Source organism: Pseudoliparis swirei, chromosome 18 (genome assembly GCF_029220125.1).
Source record: "Pseudoliparis swirei isolate HS2019 ecotype Mariana Trench chromosome 18, NWPU_hadal_v1, whole genome shotgun sequence".
Lineage (NCBI taxonomy): Eukaryota > Metazoa > Chordata > Actinopteri > Perciformes > Liparidae > Pseudoliparis > Pseudoliparis swirei.
The window spans coordinates 13,403,975-13,429,592 of record NC_079405.1 but is presented as its reverse complement, the minus strand read 5'-3'; the positions used below and the strand labels follow the sequence as shown (position 1 = coordinate 13,429,592).

The 25,618-nt window shown below is 40.0% G+C and overlaps 1 protein-coding gene across 1 annotated transcript; it reads left to right on the top strand.

Moving 5' to 3' along the window:
- Positions 1–570: 570 nt before the first annotated feature.
- pparg (peroxisome proliferator-activated receptor gamma) lies at positions 571–25,111 on the top strand. Its single transcript, XM_056438485.1, has 9 exons — positions 571–633; positions 13,822–14,121; positions 14,528–14,694; positions 16,707–16,845; positions 21,305–21,504; positions 22,953–23,070; positions 23,336–23,532; positions 23,653–23,896; positions 24,779–25,111. The coding sequence occupies exons 1-9, from the start codon at positions 582–584 to the stop codon at positions 25,024–25,026; spliced, it is 1,665 nt and encodes a 554-aa protein (XP_056294460.1). The 5' UTR covers positions 571–581; the 3' UTR covers positions 25,027–25,111.
- The last annotated feature ends 507 nt before the right edge of the window (positions 25,112–25,618 follow it).

Genomic DNA, 25,618 nt, shown 5'->3' with positions numbered 1-25,618 from the left:
CTCGGATCCACAGCGGACACACCTCACCGCTCTAACACCGACGAGGCGACGCCACGGTTCCCGAGGCTGACGCGCGACCGGAGAAAAGACCCTGTCCGAGCTCGACGAGGAGGTTGCAGGCTCCGTCCACGCACTGATCTCGGGTCAGTCACCTTCCGCCCGGCTCACAGGCTGCTGCGCTGCGTGAGTGATTCAGCTGCTGGTTTGGATGTTAAACGCGCTGCAAAGCAGAAGCTTCAGAAGTGATTTATCCCGTCAACATTAGATCTGTTTCAGAAGAATGCAGAGTTACACACTCTGCCATATCATATTCAATAATACAGCTTGTTTTTTATGAAAATAATAACATAAGCTAAAAGATGCTGAAACAAATACATACAAACGAGAAAAGTCTTCTATCCATCCTATTCAAATGGTCTATGTTCATATGGTGGCCTGTTTATTGCATTGGCATACAGATGGGTGGTGGTGTGTGTGGGGGTAGGGGTGCGGCAGGGGGGGGGGGCGGTCACAGGACTGATAGCTGGCACACAGTCAGGTGTTCGCCACAGTGTGTCTGTGGGCCTCAGTGTGAGCTTGACATGCAAACACCGGGCACAGAGTTTAACCATCAAAGCGGTCACAACTACTCAGGTGAGTCGGTCCAGTCCGTGTCTCACTCCCTCCTCTGTAATTCATGAGGCTTTATAACGTTTAGGTTCTTCTCTTTTGTCTTTATTCTCGGTGTCATGTGAGGGATTTGTAGATATTGCACAACATTGCTCAGGCAGTTCTGTGTTTTTGAACTGGAAGTCTTGGTCGTGACTCAGCAGTAATGTGGACACACGCTCAGAGGTCAACACTGATTTCTCTCTGAGGTTTGCTGCGTGGCTCCGTGGCAGCTGATGTAAACTGGCCTTGATTTGTTTTATTATGATATGATAATAACACTTGGAAAGAGAGATTATCAATTATCAATCATCACTTCGCATGATCTTCATGACAATTATCTGAAAACACGGTGAACAATCAGGGAAACAGATAATTATGTTGCCGTTCAAAACTACATGTTTGTACATAATGAAATATATTGTTTTCTTGATGTGCACAGGCCTAATGGGACAATTAAAACACGTGTAATCAAGCAGTCATTTGCCTGAGTTTGTTCCACTCACTTTACATTACTGCAGACTATTGACGACATTCAACGCATTTCATTACACTCTTCAAAACATAATTTGCTTGAGATATTTACCCCTCACCATTACATCTACTTTTATTTTAGTCAGACTTTATGGTATTTTGGGCCTGCTGATGAATGTGCAGATGGCACTACAATATCACACTATAATAAATCCATGTGCAAAGTTCACTGTGGACTGTAAAGTCTCTGCAAGGTTATTAAAACAGTGTATTGGCAGCCCTTAAAACCAATCGCTGCCTGGAAGATAACAAAAATCAATCCATGGCAGCTTTGCAAAATAGATGCCAGGTACCTAAATATCATGTTGGTCAAAAATGAGCTAAAACACGGCATAGAGTGCTTTGAGAGTCATATTGTTATGTCTTCTACGCGGTAATAATAGAGTTAGTTGAAATCACCAGCTCTGGAAAAAAATAATATGAATCCAATACTATATATATATATATATTAAAATAGAAAACATTAAAATAGATCAACAATGGCCAAGAATGTGTCCAGAAGTAAGATGCTCTCTTAACCAGACTGCTCAAAATAAGTCAGAAAAAAAGAGAAAGTCATACTTCCCAAAAGAAAAGTTAGTCACAGGGTTTTACAGATGGTGTCATAATGATTAAGTAATACAGACGTTACCATCAAACTGATGCTATAAACTCTTCGGTGTGAATGAAAATGTTTTTAAAGTTTGTTAAAGGTTAGAATGTCACCACTGATAACTGGTAACATGACTATTTCTAAAGAGAGGTGTGTGTAACATGTGAATGACTGGGCAGAAATGGACTTTGCTCTGTTGTTATAAATGAAAGGAGTGTCTCCAGATACCACGCTATGTTTATATTGACCCTCACACCTCGGCATGTAAGTCTCTGCAGACAACATACTTCCACTAAAAACCTTGTTTCAATTCGTGTAAAGACCAAAGTCAACATTTTAAAGACGCCTAAAATCGCAGCTTTGTCTTATTTTAATTAATTAATTAAAAATACCGTAAGCAACAGTTGTCAATCAGCAGTTGTCTTTAAAAGTGATGTTTCAAACCTCTGTGAGAGCTAAACATAAGCAAGGCATGAAAGGAAGGAAGAAGTTCTGCTGCACGTGTGTGTCCGTATAAATAAACAGATCTAAAGAGAGTTGTTTGCTCCGGTTCAGCCCACAGATAATTAACCACTTCTTGGCTATAATTCAGCTGTTTTTGTGAACGTTTTCAAAAAGCTCACCTTTGATTACGTGTCATCAAATTACGCTGAGACCATGTTGACTTAAGTTCCACAGTTAGTTTCTCATTTAATTATATACAATTATCAATTTTTAGTCCAATGATATCATTATTAACTGTCTCCTATTGGATTTCTTTTGACATCAACATACTTTGCTAATGAAAAAAGTCATCTCTATTTGGGAATCCTTTATGTCTCCATCGTATTCTGGCAAACCACAATGTCCTCTCTTCTTTATAGTGCAATCTCTGTCTTTCTCTATTTATCTGATTATATATACATCAAAGTCTAAGTACAAGTATCTGTTGCAGTATTGTAGTGAGATCTAAAGAGTTGAACAAAGTGACATCATTCTATCTATCTTGCTCAACCTTTCCTGGCGAATATGTTTAACTTAGTTTGATTCAAAAGTTGAGTGCGTTGCATGAGTTTAGAGTTGTCTTCCCTTAATTATGTCAATGTACTGCTATAAAGTCTAGATAACATTTTAAAAATAAATCAGTTGTAACTGTTACACCAGTTGACGTCTACTCTCTCTCCCCCCCCCCCCCCCTCTCTCTCACTCTCTCGATGATTAGTCTGAAAAGTCAAAGTCAAAGCAAGTTTTCAGTTTCAGAGACAAGAACTCATGTTCATGTAAGAGGTAGCTATTGGGCCAAATCAACACATTATCAAATATAAAACATACATTTCTCTCACATTGTCTCCCATTCATACTTAGAGTTGGAGTTCAGTTTCCGTCTTTATTAGTAAAAAAGAGTCACAGCATCAAATGTAAGATGTTGTTTTTTTGGCTCATTCTTCAGCAAATAAAATACAGTGTTTACAATGTGTTTAGTCACTCCCTAAATCCTCTGTTACTATTTGCATTCTTTGGATTGTGGACTTTAGAAATGTTGTGGTATCTCAGTCAATTCGCACCAAGCAGCTAGTTTCGTTATAGACTTAGAGATCAATCATATGTTTACTGCAACTGCATCATAGATAAGATACAGAATGCAAAGTGAGTGAAAAGAGTGAACAAGAAGAAGGAAAAAAAGACATTCTGAGTATATTGGAGGTAAAAAAGCAGAAGGATAGTTACGGTTTATTACAACAGAGATATTATAATGGTTTTGGATATCATCTTGTCATATTTTACTCACCGAGATAACTCCTGTAATCTGGACACATCACTAAAAATTATATCAGGTGAGATAAGAAACTCTAATAATCAGACAATTATCTGGTAATGGGGGTTATTGTCCAACTGGACGTAGTAAACATACAGTTACAGACCGGCTGTCTGGTCCTATTCTGAACCACCCTACTTAGTTTTGTTGTACACGGATACCTGTGTAGTAATTGTCATATTGTAAAGAAAATACTTTTTTTATTATTATATTTTTTATTGATACTGACAGTAGAGAGAGACAGGAAATGAGATATGCAGCACGGCCTGCTGGGAAATGAACCAGGAGGCTCAATGTAGTCTGTGCCTTACCACTACAGTTATATCCTAACAAGCATAATTAAAGGTGACACTCATGAAAAGAGGAGCCAAGTAGGAAAAAATAAATCCAGAATCATCATATTGATGATAAGGCAGGACCCGTCTAAAGGCCCCAAATCATTGTGTGTGTCGTATCCTCTCAAACACACTCTCAATTAATTGAACTGTCATAGAACAATACAGTGAAGCTGGAGCTTTTGAGACAGTTGTCGTTTTTTGTAATCCAGCCACGTGCACACAAACAACAAGAGCCACATCAACACACAAATGTACACTCACACACTAATAATAAGAGTTTTCCTTGCCATGCACTTTAACATAGATATTAGTCAACAGACAGTGGGGACATCTCACAAACTTTGTCCTAATTTCCCTTGAAGAACGCTGTGGGAGCAAACAGCAGCTCCTCTGGTCTCTACTGGGAGTTGAAGACTGACTCAGACTCCTCTGTGCACAGCGGTCCTCGTGGGTTCACTGGTTGAGACACCACTGGTTCAAGTTCTGCTACGGATGATGTATGTAATCCGCCCCCTCAGTTTTATTTTAAATGCCAAATGATCTTGGAAATGAACGACAGTTAATAGCTTTCCTTTTTATTTATCATGTACAACAATTTGATCTTTTTTAATAGATTTCAGTATTGAGTCGTAATTTGTGTTACATTACATCACATCACATGTCATTTAGCAGACGCTTTTATCCAAAGCGACTTACAATAAGTGCATTCAACCAAGAGTACAAACTAAGAACAACAAGAATACAGAAAGTAACATTTCTTCAAGAAAGTCGAACTCCAAAAGTACCATAATAAGAGCCATTTAAGTGCCACTGAAGTGCTAATCTGTGTTTTAATCCAGATATAGTCGGAAAAGATGTGTTTTTAGTTTCCGGCGGAAGATGTAGAGACTTTCTGCTGTCCTGATGTCAGTGTAGTTAGTTGTGTAGTTATTGCACAACCAGTCGGAGGGGGTTAAACGTTAAATGAGGAATTGTTGCACTAACTCTGACACTTATTTTCTAATTTTTAACCTTTATTGAGCCTTCCTCTGACAATTCTAAATCAGTTCCTTTTGTGCTCACATATTTACAGTACATTCTGTGAATGAGACTCACGTCACGTGTTGTTTTGTTATTGTCCAGCTAAACAACAGCGGTGGGCAGCACACTCCCGTCTTTTCCTCTCCACTTCGAGGAACAGGGTATGACCCTTCCCACATTGCACCTCTCCCTCTTCGTACCATGTTGCCCCTCTCTCCCTCCCTGTTTCTGTTCAAACACAAGTTTCGCTATAAATCTTCACCGCAGAGATTTCTCACACGACTCCCACAGATGAGATCCCACTCACGTAATGTGATCATTAACCTCTGTGACATCATCATAACGGACAATTGTATAGATCGAAACAGTTGGTGATCTTTATGTCTTTCTCTCTGTCATCCTCGTTTTCCTCCTGACCTCTCATGCTCGGAGGTGTGTGTGTGTGTGTGTGTGTGTGTGTGTGTGTGTGTGTGTGTGTGTGTGTGTGTGTGTGTGTGTGAGATGAGGAGAAATACTTTTTGACTTTTTCTCTTGTCATAAATGGAAGGTGTGCCCCGGACTATGCTTTGTTTATGCTGTTCACATGTCTGTCAGCGTGACAGCATGGCACATACATTTATTAGTGTGTTTGTGTGTGTGTGTGTGTGTGTGTGTGTGTGTGTGTGTGTGCATGCGCGTGAGGCCTTGACAGCATGCAACACTCCTTCCCCTTATCCATGAAGGAAGCTCTTGGGGCTCAAGAGACTCATCAACCATTAACTCAGAACTATTTAAAGGAATTAGGGGGAAGTTCATGTCCTCAGATTATTGTCAAAAATACAGATTCCCAGAGAGCACCATATGGAGCAGACTATATGCATCTATATGCATCTTTGCTTTATTGGAAATAGTTAGATGAGAATAAATCATGTCTGAGCACTAACTCTTGAGCTGGAGCCCTAATCCCCGATAAAACATACATTATGTACACATATTTCCGGCTTTGGTTTGTATTTGAAATAAACAAATGAGATACAGCGTTGTGATCGATGTGGTTTAGAGGCAGACCTGTTGACTGTTTCCCCCTGTTGCTAAGCTAAGCTAATTGCCTCCTAGCCGTGCACAGACACCACCTCTCATCTCACTGTCGGCCTCCTGCTGAAAGCGGTATCTATATATTGAGCTGTTCAGTGGTGTCTTTCTTTCTGTAAAGACTAGAACACTGTGCACATTGGTGAAAACAGTCGTCATGTGTGTTTGACCCCAACTGCAGAGCTTTAGTTACACATCTCCACGAGCTCACCAAAAACCCCCGATGCAGCCCCTCGGGGACCACAGCGCCTGCTCCCACTTAGAAGCCTTTCAGTGTGAACACACAGTACGAGGTTCAGTCGGCGAACTTCATCAGAGGGGAAGTCCTAGTAATGAGGCATTCATCCATGTTTACAACTGAGATTGCAATGCTTTTCTTTCACTTTGGCTCACTGAAAACAAACAATAGTGGGGTTACATTGATAATGGATTGTCTTTGGGGGATGGGCAGTGTTAGCACACAGGAACGACCCTAACATGGCAAACTTGATACAGAAACAAGTCTCTTAGACGGAAACAGCTATTGTATGAAAGGATGTGATGAGTCATTTTTAAATGTGATTTTAACTTGTACCTGACAGCATTCCATCTTTTTCAAACATGTTGGTAGATCTGTCTTGGTGTGTGGCACTGACTTTGTGTAAGCCTTCAGGTTAAAGTGCCCACATCTGTACAATGGTGATCCATTTGACTTTCATGAACATCAGGATAACATACTCGACCGAGCAGTCACCTCATCTAAACCAAACCTAAAGAACCGACTACTTTCCATCTTGGAAAACGTGCAGATCAACATTCTTTCTCACTGTCTCACAGTCGTGGTATGAGAGTAGTGGAAGCTAATAGTCGATGTGAGACCATGTGTCCCTCCCTGGCCAACCGTGAGACCTTTTAGTTAAAATAACACAGTTGTAAGTAAATAATTGATGGTTGCAGTCCAGCTGAGACTTTCTGTCTCTGAGTTGTTCCGTCAGTCACATGAGTGTTGCATGGTGTTTTTCTGTGCATCCTTGTATAGTCATGTAATTTATGCACACAATGGAAATGAGGAAAGAAATGTCCCAATGTCCCGACCAATAAGAGGAAACCACTTCTCTCTTGTTTGCTCTGGGAAAGTGTGTGAACATTTCATTTCGTAGAATTTAAAGACATTTACAGGAAGAGACACATTACTCTACTGGATGCTGTGTGTAAAAGTTGACTTGTTTATCTATATATTGAAAGGACAATTAGTGGACATTGATTGCCATCACTGTATTTCCATGTCTCATATTCTGGCTAGAAAATGATCTCTGAAACTTTTGAAATGAAATCAGAACTTGCAGGTATTGCATTGGTGTTGCATGCGGAGGCAGAAGTGAGTGTGTAACCGCCGTCACATCGACAGTGAGTGGCAGAGGGAGAGAAGTGCAACCAGAGAGGCATGATGACGCCGCCTGTCACAGTGAAGCAACAGGAAGTCATCTTCATCTGATGTCTACCACACCCACACACACACACACACACAATAAATCACTCTTAAGCACATGGGCACACACACACAAGTGAATTCTGTATAATTACGCTGAGACATGGACACGTAAAAAAAGAAGAAGAAAGAGAAACGAAAGACATACACACGCTTAGACCCCATGATCGTTAGCTGTCTGCACTTCTGCTGAGCCAAGACTCTGACAGAGAGAAAAAAATGTGTTTGTGTGTGTGTGTGTGTGCGTGTAGTTCCCTTTCTACTGGTCATCACTTCCTGAGGAAAAGCATGACCATACACACACCAGTTTCTTCTGTCACTGTCACTTGGTTGCTGCCACTGAACAATGTTTGAATTGAAACGGGAGAAACTGGGTGAGTGGACTGTCCTGTACTCATGTGCATGTGTGGTCATGATGTTGAATCAGTGCATGAGCTGTGGATACAATGAATGCAATAAATCAGTGTACCGCCACATCTGATCGAGGCTTTCGACTGTCAGATAGCTGCAATGAATATATTTGAGCTACAGCTTTGGTGTGTAGTGAGTCCATTTCCACTTTTAGCCTCTCGGGAGCATCGGTGGTTATCAGTGAGCTACTTTAGGTTGACAAGTATTTTTTCTTTATATAGAGTATTTTTTTGGGGTGTAAAGTTCTTCACCTTTTAAGCTTGCTTGAGTTTATGCGCAAGATCTTTGTGATGTTTGGTCGCCCCGAGGGACTTTCATAGTTATTATTTTAATTTTCCCAAGTGCCAAATGAGAAAATATCTGTAACTAGGAGGCGGCTCCATATTCTTCAGATAGTCTTCTGGCTTTTACTTTGTGTTCTTGTGTAAATGTAGGAAACGGTGCTCTTTTGAAACACAGAGCTTTCAGAAGGAATTAGACATGAAGTACTTGTGATAGTGTAAGAGTAAAGAATCTCCTCAGCTGCATAATAATTCACACCTGTTGTGGCTATGGGTTTTTTTAAAGCAGCAAAGCACAGTTACTTTCATTTGTGCCCATTTTGTGAGAAGTGTTGCCTCCCCCGCAATCTGACCTCCAGTTGACCTGATGTCTATCAGTGCTACACTCCTTTGGAAGTTTAAACACACGACATTGACAAGTCAAATAGAAATCAGACAGCGGCTGCTGTATCACTCAGATCTGTGCCAAGCAGACAGAGATTATGGTTTCTTACCTCCAACTGAGCCGAGCTTTGAAGTCTCATGAGTACATTCATCACAAACCGCGCAAGTGGGGTTTTCAGACTCTCGTTTTGGTCGAGAGGGCAGTCCAGACCTCTGGCTGACACTTTGCTTACACTTGGTTTTCCATTGCTCTCCTGTTTGATCATTTAGATGCAGAAGGGGAAGGCCCATTCACGTAATTCTGCCCAGAGTGACTTCACAGAGTAAAACTAAAAAGAGTGAGGCAGGCAGCTTGTCAAACTCTGCAGACACACTGCTGTGTGTGGTACAACCAGCCACATACAAATAAAGTAGTGTCACAGGGTGAGGCTCAGGTGCAGAGAAACAGGACCGGGCTCAAAATAAATAACAAAAAACTCTCTTTAATGAGGCAAAACATTTTTATTTTTTTTAAAGCAAAAAGTTCAGCAGAGTATCAGAGGTCAGGGTCAGAACAGGCAGGTCAGGAATACACAGGGCACAAGGAAGACAGAACCAAAGACAACAATCCAGCAGGAGCCAAGTGAAAGTCTGACACACTATATAGGGGAAGAAACAGGTGTACGGCATGAGACACTAACGAGACAAGAGTGGCTGAGGGCAGGTGAAGGGAATGAAACAATCAAGGAGACAGAGGAGACACAGAGAAGAAACAGAGGAGACATAGAGGACACACAGAACACAGGAGAAATGGAACAGGGCGTTACAAGTAGAGCATTATCACAACATGCGATCTTTGCACTGTATCCCGCAGTTGCTTTATGCAGGACAAACCAGGCAAATATCAAACACTTTGTTCCTTTCAGAGAAGCTGTGAGGCCGACCTGCAGGCAGGCATATTTTTGTCTTAGACACTGTCACTGAACCACATGCTGTTTTACATGAAGAGGTCAGGCAGTCACAGTGCTCCATCTCTGTGTGTCACACATACTCACAGGACAAATGTGATGACACAAATGGTTTAATGTACAGAGAAAAAATCTAAAAGGCGAAATACTCCCGTCATTTTGGATGTTATAAAGGGAAGAGCAAGAAGGACAAAGTTAGACTGAGCTAAACTGGGCGTGTTCAGCTATACTAGAGGGCACGTAGTTATATTTGCTTCCAATTTGATTTACTTTATGATGTATGAAAAACCCATAGTGCACAAACAACATCATACATATACAAAGAATATACGGATGAATAAATACATGTTTAGAATAAAGTATACATCTATCTATTTATCTAAACACGTATTCATCTGTATATTGTATCCGATTTTTTTTTTAATCATAAAAACAAAACAAATATGAACTTCTAACAAATATTTTTGGAATATTTAAAACATTTTCCAACATTGGCTCTGTCAGCGCCGGGAGTGTCTGCTTTGACGTTACTGGTGTTCTCTCTCGCCCAGAGGGAGGGAGCATAGTTTTTTGTCAAACAGAAAAGATAAGAGTGGTAATGAATGCGTCTGAATGCAGCTGGGCAGGTTTTGGCTTTTGTCTCCCACTTTTCAAAATATACCAGACCGGCTTCTGTGTTGGCTTGTCCTGTGTCCTAATCTCCTCACCTTGTACATTTTCTCTGCTCGGCTGTTGAATGACTAATTGTGTAGGAGTGTAGGAAACTTCTCCACCCTCAGATGATGCATAGATGATGCTGGATATTGCAGCAGGGCTCATTCATTGGAAAAAAAATGGTTGCACTCTGTTTTTATTTTTTAACTTTGTGTTCAAACCCTTTTTTCCTTTTGTATTGTATTCTGATAAAAAGCTAATTCATTAAATGTGATACAAGTCCATTATTATAGGTACAAAAAGAATCCCCAGCCTTTGCTTCAGTCTTTTTTGGACTGAATCATTACTGCTATGAAGAAATATGAAAGTTAAAACAACTTTTCATTCATTTTGCAACTTTGTCCCTGAAGGAAAGATTTCACATCTCTCTGTTTGACTTCTTTTTCTCCTGAACTGTTGCTTCCAGATTGAGAGAACTGCATCATTCCCTCTTCTGAAGTTGACAAGACAGTCTTATAACTTTATTTAATGATCCAGCTTTTGCTTTCGTTCATTCCCTCCTCCTCAATCAACGTCTTTGTCGAATCAAATATCCTCAGACGGTTGATGTTGTACGTGTGGGCTCGCACACACACAGTCTCATCACTTCAGTAGCTTGCCAGTTTGCCGTTGGCCTTTTGTTATTCCATCATGTCTGAGGCAATCGCTGATAGAAAGCACTCCTACACGCTGTCCTCGAACCTGGAAGACAAGTTCTGACGTGAGGAAATCAGGAAACACCGGCATGATTGTCATGCACGTGCTCACACACACACACACACACACACCCCTTTGCAAACAGAGTATACACGGCATAAACCATAGCAGTCATCTGTCACCCTTTATAATGTCTGACATGGTGTTTGCCCACACAGCACTCACAGATACAAACATGTCGAAGGCAGTGGCTTTACTAGTGCACTGGAGAAGTTACAGAGAAACTTGTTTTTATCTTTTACCTTGGCTGCAGACGCCTTCCTTTTTCACTTTCTCAGTTGTGTTCATGAGCCTGCTGCGTACAGACCATGGATTTCATAACAGTAGGTTTTTTTCTTGAAGCCTCTATAGGGACAGTTTGATTGATTTGAAGTGGTCTGAGGACTCGCTCTCTATCGCCCCTTTCACTTTATCACTCGCCCTCTCATCTCTAGAGCTCTTTCTCCCACCATTCCTGTATCCATATGATGACTTAATGCCAAACAGGACACAAGTCACTCCAATGCTCCGTCTATTTTAGGTTCGGATCGGCTGGCAACGGACCAACAAACATCTGGACCTGGAAAAATATCCACAGTTCTCTGGTTATTTATAGTCAGCATTTCCTCCCGCAGCAGCTTCCAAGACAGTGCAGCTATAACCTGCGCACACACACACACACACACACACACACTTTCTTTCTCTTGTTCTGAAACAATGTCACAGTCAATGTGAATTTAAAGTGCATCACCCCCTGATTTATTTTGCCACAGTAGAACAAGTCAAAAGGAAACAATAAGTGGTTGAGAGAAGAGGATGTTTGCTGCACAAGGATGTTTTGCCAAGTAATTTGGAACCATTTCAAGCCATTTATATACCTGGTGCTGCTGTGCCATCCCAGTATTGCTATTTTAGTTTTGCACTGTTGCATAATGTATTGCATTCTTTGTTACCTTTTCTTTTCTCCAAACCAGAGGCTGATTAGAGGAGGTTTATTTATAAACCGTGTGTTCTTACAAACGGTTGTTTGGCCGGCCAGGTGGTTTAGTGAACAGACCTTTTACTCTACTGATTATTTATAAACTGTAGTTGGTCTTTTCCTTTATAGAGTTTCTTTAGTTGACATCAAGGTCAGATAAAGCATGGCTTCCCCCTTCTCAGAACAAAAAGAAAGCACTGGGAAAATTAAAGTTTCCAGTTTTCGAGAAAATGTACTCTTCCCTCCTATTTTGAATGGGAAAATAAATTATTTATCAAGAAAAAAATCGTCCCCGGTCAAAAAAGATGACTATACAAAAATGTATTTCTTCATATTTTCATATCAAAATCCAATCAGTTTTTTTCCCGTTTTTTTAGAAAACCAAATATAACTAGTACCGCCCAAATATAACCAATAATATCTTGACATCTATCCATTAATCTGCAATTTGATTAACATTTGAGATTTGTAATCCCTCCCACATTTGGCGATCCAATCAAATGCAACACATTTTATTTAAATCCCACTTGTAACTGCTCAGGTCGCAGTAAAGCAGCTAAACGCTCCAACTAAGATACAATGGGACTTTAAACTTAAATGTTGTACGACTGCTTAGAATAGTATATTTTTAGCATTTCCTAAAGTATATTTAACGATTTTACTTATTAGAGAAGATCAATTCAAACAATGACTTATAACTGTGTGGCCTAAAGTTCAGAAAATCCACTTTAACAATTAAATACATCAAATAAACAAGGTATATGCGTCACCAAACAACTCTCTACAAACCTCCCCCTGATTATGAAGCCGTGCATGTGGTTTGCTTTAGTGTGGACTGTACTCACTGTAGTCACCTCTGTTGTCTGGACTTAGACCGTCTCGGCTCACTTTTTCCAATAATTTCTGACCATCTAAGTTAGATACTGTAATAAATGAAGAGCCTTCATTCATTTCTACCAACAAACATTTGTCTTTGAGTGTTGATTAAGCGATTTTTTTAAATACATTGTACAGGTCCATTTATTCATTTTGCTCTCAGTAGCATTATATTATTCTTATTGTAAAAAAACCTTCAAAAGACCCAAACCAACAATTAATTAATCCTATACTGACACATATTGTCTGTTGTTCAAAGTTCAATAAAAAAGCATCAGTGAGCACACAACTGACATGTTCCTTCATTTTGATGAACATTGGGCACGATCATTCATTCTGAGTCACACATACACCAACCTGCTGCTGTAGATACTTGATAATGCACCTACAGCTGAAAATAGTTAGCATTTTCATATTTATAATTATTTTTAACTTTTATATAAACAAACTATACATTTCTTCCCCTGTTGTTAAAGATTTACAGACAAGAACAAAAAAGCCAAAGACTTTCAAACAAGCTGTTGGAGCAATGCCACCACAGTTCTTAATTAACAATCGGTAAGGCATCTCGACACTCAGAAGGTGCAGTCCGTGTCACATCCTTGGCCCCAGACAGATGGAGGCTCAAACAGTCCTGCTCTCTGTGTCCTTTGGCTGGGCAATCGCACAGCGAGCCACCCAAACAGCAACAGAGGAAGACAGTGTTTTGAGCTCAAGAGACACTCCTCAGTGCCAGAGTTCGTCTTGTACTCACTGAGACAGTCTGCCTCCCTGTTTACCAGATTACAGACAGACTGCAGGAACGAGCTGGAGGGCCAAGGGCCCTCCTGGAGTGTGTGTGTGTGTGTGTGTGTGTTGACATATTTAATCATTAACACCATGTGCAATGCAGCATGTATATATTTATTGTCATCTCTCTTTCTCCCTTCCTCTTTTTCTGTTTCTGTTTTATTTCATCCTCTCTCTCCAACTGTTCCTCTTCCTCTCCTCTCTCTGGTTCTTCTACTGTTTTCTTTTAACAAGGCCACATACAGTCAACAAAGGATATTGCGTCAGCTGTTGTGTCACTGCTTCATCTCTCTCCACAGTAGACATGGTGGACACCCAGCAGCTCCTGGCTTGGCCCGTCGGGTTCAGTCTGAACGCCGTGGAGCTGTCGGAGCTGGACGTCAGCTCCCACTCCCTCGACATGAAGCATTTGTCCACATTAGACTACGCCTCCATCTCCTCCTCCTCCTCCATCCAGTCCTCCCTGTCTCCCCCGCTTGTATCCTCCATCTACTCGGCCGGTGTGGCCTATCACCTCAGTCCGTCGCACAATGAAGAGCAACTGACCAACATGGACTACACAAACATGCACAGCTACAGAACGGAGCCAGACAAGCACAGTAAGTCCAGTCGATGTAATGGGGTGACCGGCTCCAACACTTATTTAGTTTCTTAATGCTGATTTTAGGAAATGCACACTGAGCCTGGTGGGAAAATTCAACCATAGGAAGCAGAAATTTTATAATTTGCTCAAGTCCTGGCTTAAGAAAGCATTCAAGTGAAAATACATCAACTGTACCACATTTTTAAAAGTTGGTCAATTTATTGATATGCACTTGTGCTTAAAACATGAGAATAGTGGTTATAGCCTGTTACAGTTTACATTACAGGAAGCACATAATAAATAATAAACCTGGATAAACCAATTGAGTGTTAAACCTGTGGATATAGGAGCTGAAGTAGTTTTCTATCTGTATGTCTACCTGGTGTTCTGCTGTTCCTGCCTGATGATGTTTTTGCAATCAGATTTGATCAAGCTGGAGCCGGATTCACCTCCACAGTACTCTGACAATCCCGTGTTCTCCAAGCTCCAGGACGATACGTCGCCAGCAGCGCTAAACATTGAGTGCCGTGTGTGTGGAGACAAAGCTTCAGGGTTTCACTATGGCGTCCATGCCTGTGAGGGCTGTAAGGTAGGACTAAAAGATTAAAATATATCATTAAATAATCTGATGATTGTTTCCTCAAATAATGAAAGTGGCTTTTTTTGTACGACCAACAGTTCAAACCCAAAAAATTTGCACTTTTCTATCCCAAATTATACAAAACACCAAATCATCTTAATAATAAGACTGGAACTTTATTCTGGTTTAAATTTTTAAAAAATACTTTAATCATAATTCTGTCAGTCATCAAAATCGTTGCAGATGCATTTCATGTTGAATTCCGCTCTCCACCGAGCAGACTGACTTCAGGCATCTCAAACGTGAAAGTTTATTATATTGTAAGGGTAATTCTGTCTTTTTTTGGCAAGAATGGACACATGCTGTCATATTGCTGTCAGGAAATGTAGAAATTCTGACCACCAATTACTTCAAGTGATGCATATTATTAAATTGCAGTGCACAGCAGTGAAGTAAACAATGATTGCTGCTCTCAAAAAGTAAAAAAGAGAAACAAAAGAAGGATAGTCATACCACCCATCATCATGTCGGGAAACACCAACTTTTACTGCAAATTGTTAAGTTTTGTTTCTCCGCCGGTCTTCCTTTTTCTGTCACCATGTGTCACTCGCAGGGGAAACATGTTTGTGAAATAAAAAATTCAATAATGCAGTTTTTATCTTCTGGATGTCTGTCGCTCTAACCACAAGCCCCATACATGTTCCACTCTGCAGGAGCTCAACACAGACGTGTGCTGCTCCAGACGCACACTTAAACTCGGTCTGTCAGTTTTTAGGGTATAAATAACTAATAGAGTGCGGGGGAAGTTTCACAAATGTTTTTGTTTTCTTTGAAACACTGCGACATTTTAAGAAGAGGAGCATTCAATTGTGACTTTGCCCTTCAAATATATGTGAAATAGATTTTCATATATAGGCTAAAAATAGTAGCCAAAAAATACAATATTTACTATTCAGGTTGAATCAGCACCTCTCTGACACCGTCAGGGCTGTTGTGTTGGATTACTACGAGGTACAAGGCATACTGTACCTTCAGAGGCTTAGTGATGCAGAGTGATGCTCAGGCACAGTAGTCATTGTTCTGCTCAAGTCTCAGGGGAGACTCAGCAGAAGAGGGGGTCAGCCAAGCAGGCAAACACCTAATTGTTTCAAAACAGAAAACATTCCTTATTGAGGTGGAGCCTTGACCCCCTTTAACTTCCTCTTTCTTTAAATAACATATGATTAAAAAAGGGAACATCTGTGGATGAAGGAATGCAGATGCCAAACACACCAGCCGTCACATAGTACAAGTCCACATGTGGATTTGTATGCTCACAAAAACTGTCAATGAAATGATCCTCGTAAAACTTACAGGCTTACGGTTTTTCTTTTTGTGTCTTTTCAATTCATTTTTCCATTAGCTTTCTTAATCAGTTGAGACAAATACCACAGCCATTAACAAACCTGTGACTGCATGTAGGAGTGTGTTTTGACAGTTTGACCATGGCTACATAGTAACTAGCTGAGATAAGCAAACGTCTTGTGGCTCCTCTGGTCCTAAGGTTGAAAGCATCAAAGCATGAATCCGCCCTAAAACATAAACTGCTCTTAAACACACTTGTTGGCAGTATATTTGACTTCCTCTGATTCGAAAAAAACTGGTACATAATCTGCATCTGTGGAGCTACTCCACCAACAACACACTTTAATCATATAATGAATATTGAAGTAAAAAGTGTAATACAAAAAAGTCGATCTCTTCAAATCATAATTAATTGTTCAACCTTCCCCTTTCACGTCTCGCTTTTTTCTGTATTTATTAAACAAATACAATACGAGGGAAATGTGTTTTTCTTTACTTTATGTCTCATCATACTTTTCTTAGCAATACAAATAGTCCCTCAGTCCTAATCCTTTCACTTTTCTTTAGTAATTGCCTGCATTCTTTAAAAAGTACAGATTTAGCAGAGAAGAGCAAATGTAAAAAAGGGGGATATTTTAGCGCTAATTGATGTTATTCTCTCTGTTTCTCTCTCTTAGGGTTTCTTCAGACGCACAATCAGGTTAAAGTTGGTGTATGACCACTGTGATCTTCACTGTCGCATTCACAAGAAGTCCCGCAACAAATGCCAATACTGTCGCTTCCAGAAGTGCCTCAACGTCGGCATGTCTCACAACGGTAAGATGGTGATTCTGTCTCACACACCTTTTAGAACTGGGAGTGTTAAAGCACAGTGTGTATGATTAACTTGAAAAAAAATCATTTAAAAGATAAACTTGCATGTGAATTGAAAAGCTTAAACTATACGCTGATAAGAGAAGTCAAAGCTTGTGTACGTTGAGGTGTTTTCTATTTGGGGTTTTATCTTCACACACAAATTACCCTCCATTTTGCAATGTACCTGCCACCCAAACAGCAAAAGTCAAAGAGGCAGTTGATGCACAGTTAGTTTGTTTTAACTTTTTATTGTCACATTGATAACTAGAACGGGCACTCGGTAGAGCGCAAACCTTCGCATATCACAAGATTGGGCATTGAATTATGAACATTTTGGCATTAGTTGCATGCCAATTGGACAAAAATGTATCGTGCTATGGTAAAAAAAGAGTTTGACCTTTCCATGACCTTGACCTTGACCTTTGACCCGATTGATCCCAAAATCTAATCAAATGGTCCCCGGATAATAACCAATCATCCCACCAAATCTCATGCGATTCAAGAACATTTTGACCTGTTCATGACCTTTGACCTTGACCTTTGACCCGATCAATCCCAAAATCTAGTCAACTGGTCCCCGGATAATAAACAATCATCCCACCAAATTTCATGCGATTCGGTTCAATACTTTTTGAGTTCTGCGAAAGATTTTGACCTGTTCATGACCTTTGACCTTTGACCCGATCGATCCCAAAATCTAATCAACTGGTCCCCGGATAATAAACAATCATCCCACCAAATTTCATGCGATTCGGTTCAATACTTTTTGAGATTTGCGAATAACACGCATACAAATAAATAAATAAATACACGGCGATCAAAACATAACCTTCCGGCATTTTCAATGCGAAGGTAATTATGATACATTCTTAGCTTATAATATAATTTACAAGGAAATATTATACTAGTTGTTGGGAACACTGTTAATGTAACTTCCGATACAATTTTAGGATTTTGTCTCTGTTAAAACAGAATAAAAAAATCAAATGAAATCAGCAAATCCAAACACACACGCCTTGCTCAGCCACACTTCACCCACATAGGTTTTTATCTATGCACGATCGGGGTAGAGATGCACCAAAACCTGCAAGGTCGCAAGAAACGTCCGACACCTCCCACGCTCAGCGGCCTGTGGGCCGATCAATCAGGCTGTCAATGCAAATGAAGTTTACTGCTGCTGCTTCTGCTGTTGCTGCCACTTAGATTCACAAGCAGCGTCTTATTATAGAGGTTTTGATTAATTTACATTCATAGACAAGAAACCCTAGTTGATATTTATGATATATTATTTGGTAAACAGACAAGTTTCATTTCTAGATAATTCATGTATAATAATATAATAATGTTCTTTGCCCTCACTCATGACTATTCAGCTGTAGAAACGGTTGTTGTGTTTGCCTTTGTTGGTCACTTGAGTGTATCAACTGGCCCAGCTGTAGCCCGTTTTCATATAAATGCTGACTCCACCCTCCCATGTGACCTGTGTGGGCGAGCACAGGTGGCGCTTGATTGACATCTCCTTGACTCTCCTGTCAGGGTGGGACAACTTACTGCAGCATTAAGAGATGTACAATCAGATACATAATTGAAAACACCTGTGTGGTTGTGTGGGGCTTTTGGCCCCCGTCTACACATGGTGTCAGCATGTCATCTGTTACGATACACACTCAGCACTTTGCTTTATAATGAGGGAGCTTTTCCTGAGATTTACATCACTCATGAAACATATTCATTTTGCGTCTTCACAGACGGTTCATCAAAAGAGCATTAAATATACATCTCTTTCACACTAATTCATTCTATTGACGTGACCTTGTGTTCCATTGTGAGAATTTTTAATCCGCGCAATGTTTATCCAGTTTTCCACGTCCATTCAAGTTGAAATGCTTGTTGGTTGATGACAGATACTAAACTTCTGGCCTTAACCAAGATGCTTGGCTGGTATTGCTCTGTTTTATGCACTGAAGTCAGCATACTTTGTTTCCTCTTGGAAACCTTTTGTAGTTTGTAAATATATATACATATATCAATTCTTTCTTCTTTTTCTAAATGACTGAGTTGAACTGATGAAGTCAGTCACGTATTGAGGCTCAACAGCAAAACTGCTTTATATTTACAGTATGACGATAGCATCTAGTATAATTAGTTTATATAAACATATATCTGTTTGTTTCATCTCTCTGGGCACTGTATCTCCCTGTCCCTTTCCTTGCCTCCTCTATCTCTTATTTCATGAGGTACAGGTGTTTTTTATTGAAATATTGCTCCGTCTGGGTTTTTTATTTATCAATGACTGACATCTCAGAGTTGATAAATCACAATTGATTTCTCCAAACTGCTGTGTCACTGCTGCGGGCTCAATGCCAGTGAGCTTAAGATGGTATTCATTTGCTCAGGTGTGCTTTCATCACTCAGTCAGTAACATAACATAATCACATGCACTGCTAACCGCTGTGCAGGGGCTTGAATGGAGGATAATAATCACTAACAGAAAAAACAGGATCAACCATTTTACAACGTAGTCTGACATAGATGGATTAGATTACATAGAATCATCACATTCACAATAAAATCAAGAATACCTTGTAACTTAATATATAGTGATATAATGATGTATAATTTGGGTAATGGAAAATCAGTTGGAAATAGGTTAATAGGTATTGTTTTTCATCTAAATACATATAACCACTTTGGATTTAAATGGGTAAAACAAATAAGGACGCTAAAACCATCAAGAAAAAAGTAACATTTCTGTAATACAATGGAAAGTCATGAATACAGTTAATTCAATTCAATTCAATTCAGTTTATTTGTATAGCCCATTTTCACAAATTACAAATTTGTCTCAGAGTGCTTTACAATCTGTACATTTAGACATACAGTTACATTTCAAACAGCGTTCGAAAATGTGTCAAACCATCACCTGAGATTTGCCTTAAATGTTAAAAAAATTTGTGAATTTATCAAGCATATCAAATGCATAAAATAGATCTTCAAATACATATAAACGTTTGGACTTTCTTGCACAAAAAGGCCGCCCTGCCATCCTGTTAAAAAGGGAAACTAGACCCGACTTCTTTGTTGAGTGTTTAATTACACAGTGTAAAATAACCTGCAGCAACCCGTGGAGAAGGGAGGAGAAGGGAGGAGAAAAGAGACTTGTGTAAATATATGACATCGTTTTTTCAGGTTAAGCAATGAGCTGTGAATACATCATTATCAACAAAAACGCATACATGTATTGTTAAATTATACAGTATGTTGTAATTGCTTGATGAGACATGCCTCGTAAAAATTACAGGAGAATAATTTGTTGCGTGTTGCTGCCAGTTGACTTTCCTGTTCCTGAATGAGAATCAGCTCTGCCTCACTTGTAGAAGTTGTCTAAGCAGTGATGTCCATGTCTCTTAAAATCTTTCATTTAGTCGTGATTCTCCCCTATTTTAATGTAACTTATTCTTCAATGTGTTTTGCTTCTGTATTTAGCATTAACGTGTTTGTTAGCTGGAGATAGCAGCTAACTCTGCTGCTCAGTCTGATTAATTGATCCCTATCTAAATATTAGAGATATAATAGAAATGAAACAACCAAGTTAACTTAAACTCACTCACCAACGTCAGATTAGAAATAAAGTATGTAAATTAAAGTATTATAATAATATCATAAATATATTATAATATATATATTATGTAACATCATATTTGTACATATATAGACATTATTTTAACATGATATTAGCATGAACTATCTTAGCTGCCTTGTGTTGCACGAGTTTCAGTTTTAGTGGTCGTATGAAATGATTTTGAGACGGTGCATTTTGTCAGCGGATTAATAAAATAGTTTTTCTTGACACATGGCTGGATTGTGACTTGAAATTAAAATGTAGGCAGCTGTTCGTCATTTTGCGTTACTTGTTGCTTTAGATAACGTGGAAGGAGGACGTTAGACTAAGGGTTTGTGGTTTACCTGGAATTGTTGAGAAAGTCCCATGAATGTTTGTATTCATTCATCATATCATTTAAACTCCATCTCAAAACATACCTGTTTACACTGGCATTTTGTTAAATTAAATATTCTATGGCCTGCTTTTTATCTTTTTTTGTTAATTTTCTTTTATTATATAGTTTTATTGTGTTTTTTATTGCACCATATTTTACTGTGTATTTTACTTTTCTCTTTTAACTATTGAAATATTTTGGTCCCGGTTATTGCCACATTTTTGCACTCTGTGACACTTTTTTTCTGTGCAAAATAAATAAACTTGACTTACTTACTTATTGTTTTGTCGTGTTCCTGCAGTGATTGTTCCGGCGTGCTGTCTGTACCTGTGTGTGCTCGTACATGCTGTATCTGCCTGTGTGCCAACCTGTGTCTATTTGTGTGCTAATGTGTGTTAGTGTCTGTCTGTTTTCTCTCCCAGCCATTCGTTTTGGCCGAATGCCCCAGGCGGAAAAGGAGAAACTGCTGGCTGAGTTCTCATCGGACGTGGTGCACATGCACCCGGAGGCAGCAGATCTGAGGGCTCTGGCCCGGCATCTGTATGAGGCCTATCTGAAATACTTCCCCCTCACCAAGGTCAAGGCCAGGGCCATTCTTTCTGGAAAGACTGGAGACAACGTGGTAAGCATGAAGCGCTGCATTATTCTCCTTTACCTCGATGTGTTTGCATCTATGATGGTGGAGGAGTGCTCTATAATGCTTGCATGAGCAACATACCTATTATTAAGTTGTCTCCTGGCTACCATAGTACAGTCAGTACATTTTGGACCCATTTGTCATATATAGGTCAGTAGTTTTGTGTGAATCACATTGCATCATATCAAAGAATTACCACAACGTTCTCCCACGTACAGCCTCGAGTTTTAAATGAAACAATCAGTTTATCTGGAAAGAATAATGGTAAACAATACAAGCTTGAAGTGACGAAGTTTAGAAACGTTACAGTTTTCAACTCACTGCATGTGTTTTTTGCCACGCTCAGCGTAGTTCAGACAAGGTCTTTTCAGGCTTTTATTTCTGCTCTTACAGGAAAAGTGGATTGACTGGTTTGCACGTCTGCTGGCTGTTAGAGCACACCTCAGATTACAGTGGTCAAGTTAAGCAACGGGACATATACATTGAAGGCTTCAACATTCCTACTCAACAATTAGACATCTGTTCATTTGAAAGTGGACTGCTGGAAAATATGTTGGCCAAAAGCATGAAAATATATTCTAATTCTGTCTATTTGTATGTGAGTTTTGAGATATTTTATCTCAGTATTCAAAAGAGACCAGGAAATCAACATCAACTGAATTAGACAAGACCAAAGAAAACTGTAAAAAATATTGAATAATGATGTGTGTTTGTGGTGTTGACTTCAGTCTCATGGTTTATCTCAAAATAACTGGTATGATACTTTCATAAAAGGTAAATGGCTGAAATTACGCAAACATGAAATATAATTAAGTAATCTTCATCAGTGAAACCTGATAAATGAATATGGTTGTTATTGTTGTTGTTATTGGCTCTACATAAGTGGCCCAACTCTACAAGCAGCATCTGGGTCTTTTTCTTCTTCCCTTTTCTCTTGCCTCTCTCAAAGCCGGATGAGTTCAAGGCTGCCCCGCCCCCGTTCCTCTGAGTGTTATGGCTGTTCATCACAGCGATAGCAGCCAAATGGCCCTTTATCTGTTGGCCAGAGGAAGTCATGGGTTATTTACTAAAGCACAGCGAACCGCCTCAAACAGTCAATATGTTTTTAATCTTTTGTAGAATATTTACATTGTGTCAAAACACATGTGAACATGTGTTCTTTATTTAGGCCGGTGCATGCCTTTGCCAGTGTTTCACCAGTAAGTGCGACTTCAACAAAGTTATGCTTCATTTACTTGTTAATGTTGTTTTTGTCAGCTACAGCCTTCAGCAAAGATGTTTTTACTTTGTCCATGAGACATATGAGATGTGTGCTCCGATGCACAAGCCATGACCAAAGTGTACACGCAGGACATATGATTACATCTGAAGCTCACGGGTCCTCAGAAGACCCTCGGGGAACCAACATTGTTGTTTTTTTGCTCCATCTGCAGCCTTTTGTCATCCATGACATGAAGTCACTCATGGAAGGAGAGCAGTTTATTAATTGTAAGCAGATACCCAACCAGGAGCAACAGCATCAGTCATACGCCCTAACAGCAGGACATGGAGGTTAGAGACACAAAGTGATCTTTTTCATGATGTGGAGATGTTTGAAGTTTGTTTTTGTTTTCTTTTCATCTCTATCTTTGTGGATCCGTCAATCAATATGACCCGATAATTAAATTGTCGTCTCACAATGTTACTTTCCTCATTGAATTGGCTTTTTTGCACAGAAGATGGATAAAACATTTGTCTGATTATTATTGTAATGCTGCAACAGAACCGCCTCATCAGCGACTTCCATTCTTTCTGTGCACATCTCATCCGATTTCAGGAATCATAGGAGCTCACCAGGAGTCAGAGTATAGCTTTTTGGGAATGGGAATGAGCATCAGCGGACAGGCTCCAGCGTACGCTTTGGAGCTGCGTTTCTTCCACAGCTGTCAATCACGTTCGGCCGAAGCAGTGAGAGAAGTGACGGAGTTCGCCAAGAGTATCCCAGGATTCATCGATCTGGATCTCAATGATCAGGTGAGAGGCAGAGGCAGTGAGTGTACTTCTTTGTAAAAAACATTATTAACCATGATGGCATTACCATTATTAGCTGTGGTCCCTGATCAGCATCAGCTCTTCATGTCAACTTTTTACCAGGTGACTTTGCTGAAGTACGGTGTGATCGAGGTCCTGATCATCATGATGGCGCCTCTGATGAACAAAGACGGGACCCTGATCTCCTACGGACAGATCTTCATGACGCGGGAGTTCCTCAAGAGTCTCAGGAAACCTTTCAGTCAAATGATGGAACCAAAGTTTGAGTTCTCAGTCAAATTCAACACGCTGGAGCTGAACGACAGCGACATGGCTCTGTTTCTGGCTGTCATCATCCTCAGCGGGGGTGAGTGGTTTTTTCCCCCCACAGGATACGTTGTAGATCATAGTAACCTAGTCTGAATCGGATTTAAGCATTAATTTGATTCCACTCGTATCTGTCTGTTAAGATGACGCCGAAGCCATAAGAGAGTTAACTTAGGCTACGCATTAGGTTTAGAGTGCTATTACTAAGTCTTAATGTTATATATTTCATACTGAACAGACACATGTGGTATCAACCTTCTCCTGACAAGAGCACATAATAGTTCACTAAATTACTAACATTTATTTTCAAGGTCCTTACCAGCAAGTGTCTTTTTTTAGTTGCTGCCATTGAGGAGAGAACTTATGAGACAGCACCAGGTTTTTTAAAACAGCACAAAAAAACTGCGCCGATGTCTTTACTGCTCTGATCCTTTATCAGTTGGCAGGGAGGCTTCATGTGAGAGCAAGAAACAGTAACTGCATCATATTTAGCAATATTTTCATGTTTTTTTCCACTGTTGTTGAGGATTCATATTGAAGATATAAAGGTATTTGTAAGTCAATTAAAATCTCAACTTCTCCTGCCTGCGTAACAGAAAACTAAACCAACCTCCCTCAGAAACCCAAACTATGTGGTTGAATATTGCTAGTTAGCGTGTGACCCCTTGATAAAATGATGGCCTTGAACCTTTATAAGGTTGAAACATTAGACATTTAAGTCAATTATTAACATAGAGAACTAAGATAATAGCTTGAAATAAAGATAAGAATGCTTTTGTAAATAATAATACAGCTTTGTCGGGCAATAAGGGCAAAACAAATGAAGTGTGTTTCAACCAACAGATATGTTGACCTCAGAGATACTTCACGTAGCCCCAGAAATGTCACTGATGTGCTCTCTTTGTCTCTGTCACCCGGCCAGACCGCCCAGGCCTGCTGAACGTGAAGCCCATCGAGCAGCTTCAGGAGACGGTGCTGCATTCACTCGAGCTGCAGCTGAAGCTCAACCACCCGGACTCTCTGCAACTGTTCGCCAAGCTGCTCCAGAAAATGACCGACCTGCGTCAGATCGTCACCGACCACGTCCACCTCATCCAGCTGCTGAAGAAGACAGAGGTGGACATGTGCTTACACCCGCTACTGCAGGAGATCATGAAGGACTTGTATTAGAAATCATCAGGAGAAAAAGAACAAGTAGAGAAAGGGGAATAAAAGAGAGAATAAAGAGATTGTATTATTAAAACCATGACATGTGAACTCATAATGATAAAATACTTTGTGCTGCTGGTGTGTTGAAATAAAGGGAGGTAGCCAGACAGGCTGACTGACATTGAGAAAGAGACGAGGAAGAACAGGAAAAGAGAAATCAAGGACAGAAAGACAGAATCTGAGTGTTTTCGATCTCGTCTAGACAGCAGCAGAATAACTTGCAGCACAGTCATTTAGCCACCGCTGAACCGGGATACTTTGCGAATAAGTGGGCTGCCAGCTAAAATACCAAACTACCACCAATCCAGACAAGCGTCTGTGACAACTGAAAGAGTCGGGACTTTCTTTTTTGCAAGCTGAAGCTTAAAATGGCCCGCTTCAAGTGCCTTCAGGAGAAATCACTGTGAATATGTTCACTACACAGTAGCGTAAGCGTTGTTCATGTGCAGCTTATCTCAATGTTGTGTTACGACCGTCATAGGCAGCGGCGGCAGCGTGTACGCGCCTCCATACCTCTGTGAACGCACACAAATGCATGAATGCTCACACACAC